This window comes from Cariama cristata, unplaced genomic scaffold (assembly GCF_000690535.1).
Source record: "Cariama cristata isolate BGI_N322 unplaced genomic scaffold, ASM69053v1 scaffold3285, whole genome shotgun sequence".
Taxonomy (NCBI): Eukaryota; Metazoa; Chordata; class Aves; order Cariamiformes; family Cariamidae; genus Cariama; species Cariama cristata.
The window spans coordinates 13,058-25,988 of NW_009615616.1; the positions used below are offsets into that span (position 1 = coordinate 13,058).

General features: G+C 40.1%; 1 protein-coding gene across 1 annotated transcript in view; it reads right to left on the bottom strand.

Annotated features, from left to right (window-relative positions):
* Nucleotides 1-761: 761 nt before the first annotated feature.
* LOC104161428 (ceramide synthase 6-like) overlaps nt 762-12,931 on the bottom strand; it is a gene marked incomplete at its 3' end in the record, with an annotated part of 71,256 nt that continues 59,086 nt past the window's right edge. Inside the window, 3 exon segments of the mRNA XM_009699872.1 lie at nt 762-872; nt 4,766-4,894; nt 11,732-11,824. Of these exon segments, the coding sequence (XP_009698174.1) occupies nt 762-872; nt 4,766-4,894; nt 11,732-11,824 (333 nt within the window).

The following is a 12,931-nucleotide window of genomic DNA, read 5'->3' on the forward strand; positions in this document are numbered from 1 at the left end:
AGAAACTTGAATGGGTTTCTACACTGCAGCACATCAGTGTATTTCCTAACTAGCCAGCTGCCTTCCGGATGTTGAAGACCCTAGCTAAAGAACTGAACATCTATGTCCCGTTTGTGTGCATGCACATGTGTGTAACGAGAAGAGAGAGTATGCGCACATGCAAGCAGCTGCCTTTGTCTGGAAAGAGGTGAGATTACACCTGTATAACCACCTTATAGATGTATGTATTAAACAGCTTCCCTAGGACCCCCAATTCAAAGGAGGGGTGGAAAGGAGTAGCCTGCAGTATTGCAATCTGCATGGCAATAACATCCTTATATTGATTTCACCAGGCCAGACTTTCCTTACCTTACTGTGTTTTTCTTTAAGCTGAACTTGTTCATAAAGTGTGCACTGAAAGCTAATGAGAAGATCCTAGCTTCAAGCTTAGCTTCTGGCCAGTGTCTTCAGTGACTAATAATTTATTTTGCATCTAACTTCTTGCCAACACAGGTGACCAACTGTTGACCTGAAGCTATGTGGTCTCCAACCCAGTTCTACCTTAAAACCAGCAGAAGGCCCATATGTTTCTTGTCTAGCACACAGTAAACACAATGACACTCTAGCAAACAGGCTATTTCAGCACCTGGTTATGTCTGAAACTCTCCTTGGTGCTTTGGGAAATGGGAAACAGGGTAATGTCAATGAATCATGTTCATTTACAACATAGTTATTTCCAAGCTTGTTTGATGCTTAGCTTTTGAGGAAAACGATATGCTTACTCACCATAAGGGATATATGCCAAGCCTACTGACAATGAAGACAATGGCAAATGTAAGGAACAGAAGGTCACTCAGTTTTTGACACTTGCAATAGTTTGCCATTTTGGCAGCCTGTAAAAGAAAGAAATGACTGTTTACTTCTGTGAGGACAACTGAGTTCTCTTGTATTGTGTATAAGGTATAAGAAGAAGAAATCAAATTTTTATGAAATCACTAACATTTTCATTGGGCCACCTCACATTGACCTTGTAACTCCTTTCCACAAGCATCTGGAAAATGTCTTCTCAGAAGAAAACCCAGGCCACATAAAACCAGAGTACATCTCTCATTTCTTCCTTCCCCATTCAATTTCCTTGATGAATTCCTACAATTTCAGATTCACAAAACTTTTCTAAACCTTTTATTGAACCCCATAGTGTTTATGCTGTCCTTATCCCCAACCTCTTTACCTACCTGTCTTTCACCTTTCCAGTATGTTCCACTTGCATTTTCAGCATCCACCCATCTTCCACCTGACCCATGCTCTCTGATCTTCTAGTGTTTGCTATATATGAACTTTGTCTCAAATCCTCTGCTATGCCCCAGATCCTACGTTCTCCTACAGCATCACTTCTTCCTTTCTGGCCTACACAGAACAGATTCCAATTCAAAGATTATACCCCTCCCCTTCAAATCTTTTTCCAAGGCTCTTCCCCTCTCCTTCCAACTTGTTGCCCCACGCCTCTCATTTGCCTCCATGCAGTCTTACGACTCCTCTGCAGTGAAGGAGTCATTACTTACTCTTCACTTGAACTGCTCATTAAAACACTGATCTTCCCTGAAGTTTCCTTGCCCTCTTCTCACAGAAGAAAACTATGTGCAAGAAAGCTTATTTTAAGACATCTATGCTGCTTCCACAGCGTTCATGTGTGTAAGCAGTTATTTTAAAACACCTGCTTCAAGACAGGGACAGTCTTTCCTCATGCTTTCTGTCAAATGTATCCAGTCACTGCACAATGAAGTACATGAAGAGCCTGATTTAGTGTCCACTTAGTCACTGGGAACCCTTTCAAAGCCCCCCTCTGAGGGGACCTGTACCCAGCTCCCATACTGAGAAGATGCTTACTTGACAGACTTTCCAGAGGGCTGAGAGGGAGCAAAATAAACCCACAGCTATGCATACAGAATACTATTCTCAATGCAGAATTCAAACTAGAGAGTTGCCTAAAATGGTGAGAGGCACTCTAGCATTCTGTCTGCTTTTTTTGGTGTGAAACCACTGAACCTGAAAGTACTCAATACTCATGTCAGAAAATCTGGATGCCAAAACCAACCTGCACTTTTGGATGTTACCTAAATTCTACAATGTTTCCACTAAAAATCTGAATATAAAAGGATATTCCTCACTAACAGAAAACAAGTTAGGAAGCTTATAAAACATGAGGAAAGCCACCAGTGCTGCAAAGAAAACATAACCCTCCTTCTGAATCAGCCCTATATTCTAGTGGACACAAATGAATTTCCTAGCATTTTGTACTCACAGTCTGGTTTAAGAAAAACAGAACACTTTGGTGCCAACTTGCAAAGCAGCAGAGTTACTAATACCTTGATTTTCAGATGACTGAAAGTTCAGATAGGAATTGTGGATGTATTTCCATGGTGGCAGTCTAAAAAAGCTGGTTTCATAGTGCATGGAGCTGATATTGCTATAGCAACTTGTAGCAGTATCATGCCATTTCTCAAAAACAGTACAGCTGTTGGGTCATCACTTCTCAAATAACGAATCTACAAATGATATTGATAAGGTAGGACTACAAAAAAAAGGAGAGAGTATGTTGTTGTTCTATGGAATTTGGCCATCTAGGACAATATATCACAATTTTCAAAGCTTAAAAATCATGACTACAACTGAATAACACAGCTCTTCCAGATACCCTTGCTAGTCTATTTAAATCCATTTATTTTACAGCACAGCTATTTGCCTTGGTCTGAAGTGTCCATTCCCTGCTCTTTTAGAAAAGTGTGTTAGGAGATAGCTAGAACTTGACAAAAAAGGATTCAGGTTGAACTGTCAGCTATGTGAGCTCCATACACCAGAAGCATACTAAGTTGGTAACCATTCACATCCATACACTGGCATGAAAACTGTCACAGTGTTCCTTAATTGAAGCTGAAAAGTCTCAAGGTCCCCAAATAGGTGGGATTTTAAGTGCTTCAGCAGGTTAGGTCACAGCGTTTCCAACCCACAAGCTGTACTGCAGTGCAGACACTCAAGACTCCACAAACAACTTAGCTGGGATTCTGAAAGTTGCCTCTCAGTATCGTAGATTTCAGTTTAAGCTAATGTAATGGCTTCCCAGGCAAGCAAATTACTCTACATTTGCTCTGTCCTGCCATGGTTCAGCTGCTTTGAGTATCCAAGATAACTTTCACTCAGACCCAAGAGAACAGCTATGTATTCCAGAAAATCCTACTATGACTCTTCTGTACCTGCAGATGCCTTAAGACCTACAGAAAAAACCTCACTTCCAGTATTCCTAGCAATATATACTGCTTTCTGCAATGAGGATAGCAAAAATGTTGCATTCCAGCTTTTTACCGGACATGTTTCATTATGAAATGGTAGGTGGAAAGAGTCTAGTGGCCTCTGGAAATAGCTTTTCAGTTTTACAAATACATAATATGTAAAACAGGTCAGGTGTACAACTGACCCATCAAGGTAAAATATTTTATCATTTTCTTTTGCAGTTTGATAATTTTCTTTTTCTGCACTGACTTTCCCCTCAGTAATGTCAGCAGTGTGTAAGAGTCCATCTTCTCTCAAACGGCACTGGGGCTGTGACCCACTGCCCTAGCAGAAGAAAATCTGTTGAGTGAGTTTTCATGGCCGTCCTAGTAAATGCTGCTCAGGGTTTGTGATTCTCTTTCTCACACTTTAGTATTTCCAGTCAGAACAGACTGAACGCATTGACTAGAAAGACCACTAAAGTATGTGCCTCATGGCAAAACGTATTTGCTGACTGTTTGCAAATCACGTGAGAATATCAGCGATTTCTCTTTGTCTAGCCAGTGAATGAACAGAGGGATTGAGCAAAAATATGTATCTCACTGTGTTCAAGGTAAGGTTTTAGCTAGCCTATTACAGCTATTCTTCAGTGCTTTTATAGTTCCACAGACACTGGCTTAATCTGGAATAAACACCTTCAAGTATGTCCTTCTGGCGGTGAGAGAAGAGGAATGAAGAAAGCTTGGGTGAACCCACAGCTAGCAGAATTGATTTACATTGCTAAACCAGAAAAGTAAACCTGTAAATATGTAATTATTTCTAATAGGAGAAATCTAGATTCTCTGTTGCTTTCTAACTCAGGCATTCATGTGCCTTCTAGATTAAAAAAAGATTAAAAAATAAAGCCAGCACTATTGAATCAGAATGGCAGGATTTTGATTCTGCAACAGGTGACTCACACAGTGAGACTATATTCTTGCATAACACGATCCTTGCAACTACTTTAATAAAAAATAATTTCAGATAAAATAGTTATTAACTTTGGTTTGATCCTGATGGGAGAGTTCACAGACAGCCCAATCCCAGCATCACCCAGAGCTGTCTAAAACCTGGTGCAGACACAGCATGACAACATCTCTAAATTGCCGCTGCGGAAGTTACAGATCAACTTGACTTAAAAGAATTTCAGTCACCCCATCTTCTTCAAAGTCAACTGCTTAATACTGGCATCTGGATGCGGAGGTATGGGAACCTGGAAAATCCTTGGGACCAGAGGTCTGCTCACTGTGCACGCACAAACAGCCACTAAATTGTCCCATACCCTGCCCAGAGAAGTACAGCAGAAACAAACTGTGATGCCTTGATTCTTTCGGATACAGGGTTCTTGCCCCACAGACCACCTCAGAGGGGTCAAGAACCAGGAGCTTCTGCATAGCAAATAGATTCTACCTACTGACATGCTAACTCTCCAAATAGTGAATACCATGTACAGACACTGATGACATACGTATTATCTCACCTCTAGAACAACATCAGCCGCATCATGGAGACATAAGGTCAAGGTTCCCACTCGTGTCAAATTGGTTACATATGAGAAGGTTATCAGGGTGACTGTTACAATGTGATGTGTAAACATGATGCCAAAATCCTAGAGCAGCAAGAAGCAGGGAAAAAGAAACAATGAAGCAAACAGTGAGATTTGGTACTCTTATACACAAATGGATGGATGTTTTTTAAACCCAGCATTATGGTCATGTTCATAAAGATCCTGCTGCACACAAGTGCATTAAATACCCTGCTATATATTTCACTTAGACTGGATAAAATAATTATTGTATGTTAACAAAATGCAAAAATATTATTGAAATCTAGGCAATATCTACACTTTTCAGTTCATAGTATTTTAACCTAATGAAGTAAACATTTGTGGCTGAAGTTACTTTGAAAAGGCATATGTACACACAAATCAAACTACACCATATTTTTAATACACCAAGCAACATACAATACACAAAATAATGCACCATTCATAAGAGTTGAAGTAGCTACATAGGAACGGGAAACACATTTCACCTGCCGAGCACAACTGAGAGCTTTCACAGAGCTGAGAAACCCAGTTCCAGCTTTTTATTTGTTTGTTTTTAATGAGGCTGCTTTGTCGTCACACTGTAACAGTGTCAGAAAAGTCTTCAAATGAGCAGGTGCAGCTCCCTCCTACTCAGATCTCCTCTGCTGCCTCCCAAATGATGCAGGTTAGCTGGTCTCCAGATCAGCAACTCTGAGTTACTTGGTCTGCAAGTTACTGTTACTGTTGAAATATAGCTGGAGCGGTAAAGCTCCTGTAACATCACATTCCCAGACACATGCCAAGGGGCAGGGAAAGCAGAGGGAACAACCAGTCTGCCTGGCCTAGTCTCCCAGACGGGTTACTGGGAGAACAGGACTGCAGAGATGACACTCTTCTCCGTGAGGTCAAGTCAGTCAAAAAGAAGTTGTGCTGGAGTTTGTTGAACTATCCGCACAGCTTTCAGAAAGTGATATCAAAACCCTGAAGAGAAGATCACAGGCATCATTTGACTGGGGAGTTTCTCCATGCACCTGGTGCAAAGTTACCACCACAGCTCTCAACAGATCTAGTGGCTGTCATGCAGGGCTGTCTGAAGGCAGTGTGATGTAGGCAGTCAGAAGCAGCAGCTCCTCCCGGCAGACTGCTCATCAAGCATCTTAGGAGGTGGAATTTGGCTTTCTGGCAGCTTTCGTGGGCCAGTCCTGCTGAGCTGTGGTAGTCACCAGCTAAGCGGCCCACAACAGAGAAACCAAAACGGAGAGCCTGCAGTCTTCAGAGAGGCAGCACCTGGTTTGCAAAGGGACTCAAGGTACTTGTGTCAGGTAGGAGAGCCCTATGGAAAGTGCTAGTGAGTTCCCCACTAACACAGGGTCAACTCCAGAAAAGCAGCAGCTACAGCTGCCAAATGCTTTGTCTCTCAAGTACCGGAAAGAGTAACTGCCCAGTGTCACCATACCTCTCTTTGGGAATGCAGCAGGCATGCAGCAGGCACCACTGTTTTCAAGGACATGCAGTGCTACTGCATTTGGCTTCACTGCAATGTACACCTAGAGTCTGTGGAAAAACCTGCAACTTGAGCAGTCTCACTAACTGAATAGGGACAGGACCTGCTCCCAGCTTATCACTTTATGTTTAATGCCATCAGGTGCTACAAGGTCCTATTTCCTACACATACTCATCAATGGGCATTGCCAGTATCTCCAACACAAAGCTGAGGTGGGGGCGGGAATGGAAGAAAAGCGAAAAAAAAGACTAAAAGCAGAGAACCATATCTTGGTTTGGTATATACCAAATATTTCTCAGTCAGGTTATTTCATCCCCAGCAGTGTGGAGCACAATTAAATACATTCAGCAGTCTTAACAAGCCACTGCTTTAAAACCATTCTCTTAAAGCAGACTGAACAAAAAGACAATTAAAGGCTGTTTCCATTTCTAAGAGTCTTAAGGGAAAGTAGGGGTATGGCATCTTAGTCATCTCAGTAACTACAAACCCACACATGGGGACGATTTCACCATACCATAATCAAAATGGCAAAGCACCTACCTTATTGCCTGGGATCAGAAGTAAGCTACTAGCATTGCCATATGGCCATACTGCAGCCTAGCTCTTTACCTGCTTCAGCTGCAAATGCTATGGCACTGTTCTTCATTTTTCCTCTAACTGCAATTATGTTAGCACATAGGCAGTTCAAATGGGGGAAGAAGCCAAGTAGAAATCTCCTCTGTTTTTATAGGTGACACACTTATGTTCTACAAATACGAGATTTCTAGTCCCTCCTGGGAACTCTTCAAGACATTCCTGACAATATGGATTATTCCTAAGCAGCCTTAACACTCTTGGGCAGCAGTCTTCTGCACTTCTGCATGAGTCTACTTACAGAAATGCAGTCAAGGGAACTCCTTCTCTAATAATGCTTCTTAAAAGTGACAGTTATCTGGCTCTGCCAGCTCTGAAACAGAGATGCTGGACTGACCTACTGAAAATTGTTAGAAAAAAGTAGCAGTGATATAAATAAGACTACTTTTGTTATTCCAGTTCTTTCCTTCCTGTTTGTGACATTTCTTTACGTCAGTAATTAATATTATGCTTTGAAGGTGCTGTTAGATTTTAATTATACATAAGGGTAATGAATACATAGAAACTAACAGTACAAGTCCCCATAATGTCAAGTGGCCCTTGCATTCCCAGGTTACTCAAGCACATTCACCCATACACAGCAGAAAAACAGCTGTACAGGAATGGGCTTTTTCTTTTTTAAATGTATTTCAGACTGTATGTATGTTTGTGCAAGAGGCATCTATTTACAGCAGATTTGTAGCCTCCAATTCTAACTGCTGAAAGATGTCATTTGCCTGTATCATGAAAATATACAGCTAAGAATAGGAGAAAGAACCTACTCCTGACACCATCAGTGGGAAGAACACAGGGCAGACAACAGAGAAACTCCATGGGTCTCAATTCGTAGACAAGCCCTCTGGAATCAAGGCTTCTGCTACCCACATTTGTTTAGTATGTCACACCCACTGACTAAACTGTCAAGTCGCTATGGAGCATTAGTACCACTGAAGGGCAAAACATCATCTCTATTAGTCACTCCAGTTTCTGGAAACAGGCTATGTTATAGATCAAGAAGGAAAGGGAGCATCACTAGCTAAAGGTTTCAACCATTACAATTCTAGTAAAGGTCTGCAAAATGCACACAATCTAAATTCCTTTCCTCTGAAACAAAAGAAATAAGATCTATGACTCTTTCTTTACTGAGCTTGAAGAAAGAGATCTAGGATCCAGAGTTAGTGAAATATAACGTAAGTTTTCTAGACTCAAAATGGAATATTCAAGAAAATTAGCAGCTACAGATTATTTTATTTTGCGAATGAATGAACTGTCATTTTTTTTAAAAAGTAAAACACAGAAGCTCTAGGAATTGCCAAATGCTTGGAACTAAAAGGTGTGAATACACAGAAAGGTCTCCTAGATCTTCTACGAACCTGTTAAAACACTGTTTGAGTAGAAATTTTATACGTTCCCTTAAATACACTCATCAAATATTTTTCTATCAAACAATACTTCAGGTATCCAGAAAGCAAGTAAATAAGCCTCACTGCTTTTAAAACTCATCAGGGGCTTGTGAGAGTGACAAAGTTCCCTGATCTAATTTTTTTTCTCTGTGTTTCACAAATAGGAGTACGGGAAGCTGGACAGAGGTGATAAAAACCCAAATCATATTAGGTTGCAGCCTTTGAAAATTAAAACCCTTAAGGCTAGAACATCATTACAGCAACATAATACATATTTATGAAGCAAATAACATGCCATTATAAAACCATAAAAGTTAATCTACTCAGTTTGCTGCCTTAATGCCAATAGTAGGTATGTGCGACAGCCTAAATAGTTTGCTCACACCTCTTCAGCCAGGCAAAGATAATCTAGTGGAATTTATAACACCTAAATAAAGATAAACAAGTATTTTAAAGTCAGCAAACCAACTGGAAGTAATTTGAAAATAATGAATTTGCTATTAGAGAAGAATAAAACAGAGACGGAAAGCTGCAAGTACATTTCTCCTGAGCTACAGTGAGTAAAAGACCAAGGCTGGAGTTAGGCCAGGGCCAAGTGCTGGTGCTTTCAGAGAGGACCTACTGTACCTCATCTTGAGAGAAACTCAGCTACGTAAAAGCGGTTGGCTGAATTCCTGCAGTGCAGGAGGCTGCCCAGGGCACTTTTGATCCTCCCAGACTACAACACAGGCACTGCTGAATTTAAGGTATCTAAAATGATAACCAAGACTTAGATAAAATTATTCCTCTCATTGTAACATGAAAACACCAACAGGTTTCTCAGGCTGAGAACAGTTAATCTGCTCTGTATAAGCTGTCATGAAGTATTACAACAGCGTCTGATATTAGCTGGCAAATTTCCTGCTTCTTCCAGTTAAACAGAGCCTTATTTCATATGGATGCCATTTCACAAATTGCATATTGGGTACATTAAGAGGTTTCCACATTTTTTAAACTGAACTTGCTCTTTAAAAGAGAACTCTTACGGTGCTGCAAGAGCTGGTGTCTTTATCAAGCTTGTACTACTTTTTGTCAACTACTATAAGCTCCCAGTGCTAACATTTTTCAACTTGACAGGGCTTCCTTGACAGCTTGCACTCGCCCCTGGCCACAGAACAGTTTTACTGCGTGACACCAGCACACAGCTGCATTTCTCTGATCTTCCTAGTTATCAGTTTTGCTTACGCTACAAAAAGAACCATCTCCACAGTCCAAACTGGTCAGTGATCTAATAGGTTATTTATAAATATGGCATCTCCAATGTCTCCTGCAGGGTGCTTATAATGAAAAGCTTTTGACTTGCTATCATCGCACTGCAGATATTGTGCTCCTGCTCTCTGCTGGACACTGGACGTTCTCAGACACAGCGGAGGCAGGGGACCCTGCTTTGATCTGGTGCTCTGGGTTCAAGCACTGCAAATCCACAGCAGGGGTGTTAGCTGTCAGCGATCCACTTCCCCACCTCCACCTCCTATTCTGTTTCCACTGCTGAAAAGCCTTCCTGATAACAAGTACAAGTCATGTATATATAACTGAGAAACAGACTTGCAAAAGATTGTTTACGTGCACCCATACTACGGACAGGATCAGGCTTTAGCTCTGTGCTCAGCTCACCAATGGGAACAAACTCTCCAAGTCATGAGGGAAAAAGCTATAGCATTTGCTAATGAGATGTATTAAATGAGAAAGGTATTACTGAGCCTCCCAATGGCCCTTTTCAGAAGTGTACTTCAGCGCTGAACCTAGATGCTGTTCAGGTAGCCTCCAATTACTTTCCACATGAGCAAAGCAACTAGTCAGGAATCAATTAAATATTCATTAAAGATGTATTATACTGCAAAATTTCAGTACTGTTGCAACTGCAATGCTGTTACATTTTCCTCTCCCTCAAGAGGTACCCAAAGAAAATAAACTATAACCAATGGCACAGTGCAGATGGCTGAATATGAATGTAGGGGGACTGATAAGACACAATACATTTCTGCAGCAATAACCTGAACAATTTGGTAACATCATTGCAGAGGTTTGGTTTTGGTTGATACATTGACAAATGGCTATTCAGCATTGCTGGCACCTGCAGCTTATGTACATTAGTCAATGTTACTCTTGATTTAAATTCTTCTCCACTATCATATAGGTCTGTTGAGTACTGTTTTTCTGTATCTCTGTTTTTTGAAACAGTGAAGTTGTACTCATTTCAAGCTCATGATTAACAGAATGTTTAGCATCTACAGGCAATGCAAGCAAGGGATTTATATGTATTCATCCTAAATTGGTTGTTTTGTTTATAACTTACCCTCCAATATGGATTTAAAATTTGTGGATGTTTTCCCGAGATTTCTACTTCTGGAAAAATTTGGAAATTCAAATAGTGGGGTGTTTTTCTATATACACAGCTCTGACACAAGATTCCCAGGAGCACACTGTGGTTCCAAATAGCAGATAAATTTATTCAGGACATACTGGACCCTTCATTTACTCTTTTCAGAGTTACGCTCCTGCTAAAACTCTAGTAAACAGGGATTTTTTTATTAGCATAACCTACAATCATTTAATTAAATGATGGCAGGAGGCGGCACATAAAAATATTATAAAATCCTTCCAAATGTTTTAAACAAATAATTTTGCAACATTAAAAAACCCTGCAAGAACAATTCAATGGACTGTTATCCTAGAATGAGTGTTGTTCTGCCTGTTCTGCTATGGACTAGCACTCTCCTTGGAGGAGAGAACTTGGGTGAAAAAGTATGGAGCAGGTTGCTACTGATACCGGAAAAATGTTTTTATGTGGCCAGAGTTTTATTTTGTTGATTAATAGCCCTTTAATAGCAATGCTCAGCTACTTGAAATTTCATAACCATAAAGGTATGATTAAATGTAACATCACTTTTTTAATATTAAATGTATCCCTGTTTTTACCATCCCTTTGCAGCATAAATTGAAAGCCCTCATAGATCTTACCAAAGTGATACTGTGAATTTATGAGGCAGTCTTGCTCTGCCATTGATATTTCATCATTTAACTCTTAGAAGAAACAGTACATCTACTAGCTACTACATGTTCAGTTCCATTCAAGTCACCTTACGACAGCAGAAGGTTTTTTTGGCTGCTGCTATTTCCCCTTGAATATTTGCTTACTCCAGGCTCTTCTTCCCATGTGCAGAAAAAAAATCACATCGTAGTAACAAGGAATGGAGGAAGACAAGCACTTCAACATCAGTTTCTCAGTAAATACCTGCAAAAGGTGGTGACTACAAAGAACTGTATTTTCAGTTCACTGCACAGGTAACACAGGTATTCTTCAAGTCAAGAAAGATATGTGCTTAAAGCTTTCAATGTTTTTAGTCTCATTGCTCTTACCTTTCTTTTGATGTCAATGAATTGAGAAAACATTAAGGACCAGTAGAATGACAATTCAACTATGTAGTAATAATGAAGGTCAGGCATCAGTGGCTGAAAGACGGACGTGAGAAAAGGTTAATAGAGTCTAATTGACATTACAGGGAACTGAGGTCTATAGGAGACATGTTTAATCACAGGGGGAGTATTGAATTATGCATAAGCAACCTATGTATGAAAAATGATGATGGTTGCCTCTTTCAAACTTTGATGACCCTGGAAAAATAAAGTTCCCCAACTTACTCTCCGCTTATGTTTTAATTCTGGCAGTATTGTAATATTGTAATACCAAAAAATTATGATGCTGTCTGTTTGGAAGCTAGAACAAACTAAATTTTGAGTACTCCTAAGTCTGTTTTGAAAGATTACTTTAAACATCTTGCTGTACATCAGTAATGTGGGTTTAAAGCACAGCAAAAGAAACAATGCTAGAGCAGATTAGAGAAAAATAATGCTAGTATATAATCTCATCTGCTCATGATGAAAATATGAGCTTTAAACAGGGCTCTTTGTAATATAAAAGCCTACTTTTGAAGAATTTAATCATTTTCTGGGAACATGTTCACATTTGGAAAGAAGAAAATAAAATAAATTTATCCAGGCATCTTGCTTAATATACAACACGGTTACACAGATGTTTAAAAGTAAAAGAAATAAAAATAAAAAGACACAGGAACTTAAGTACAACCAAAACCAACCTGGAGTAACTTCAAAGAAGGTAACTGGTGGCGCACATAAGCTATCCAGCACCCAGCCTAAGACAGCCAGTCCTAGCAGCTACTCTAATTTCCATGCAATTGTGCCCCCTTGCTAGTCTTGTCTTCCATGGCAGTGATAGAGAAGGGCACTGGCACAGGAGAAGCTCCTGAGGGGTTAGATGAACCACCTCTAGAGAATTTGCAGTGACACAACCATGCACCCAAGTAGGGCATGAGCCATTTCCATTGGCAAGAGGCATTTCAGTTGCCTCTTTTATTCCCATACCCTTTTGCAGACTAGGTCTTTGCAGCAGCAGAACAGTCTTTAGGTGTCCACTGAATGCTCTATGTGGGTTATTTAAATACAGACATATGCTTATGCTTTATGAAAAATGTTTACACTCAAAATCAATCTTTTAAAGTCATTTCTTGGGCCAACATAATCATTTTCTGATTTAGTGAG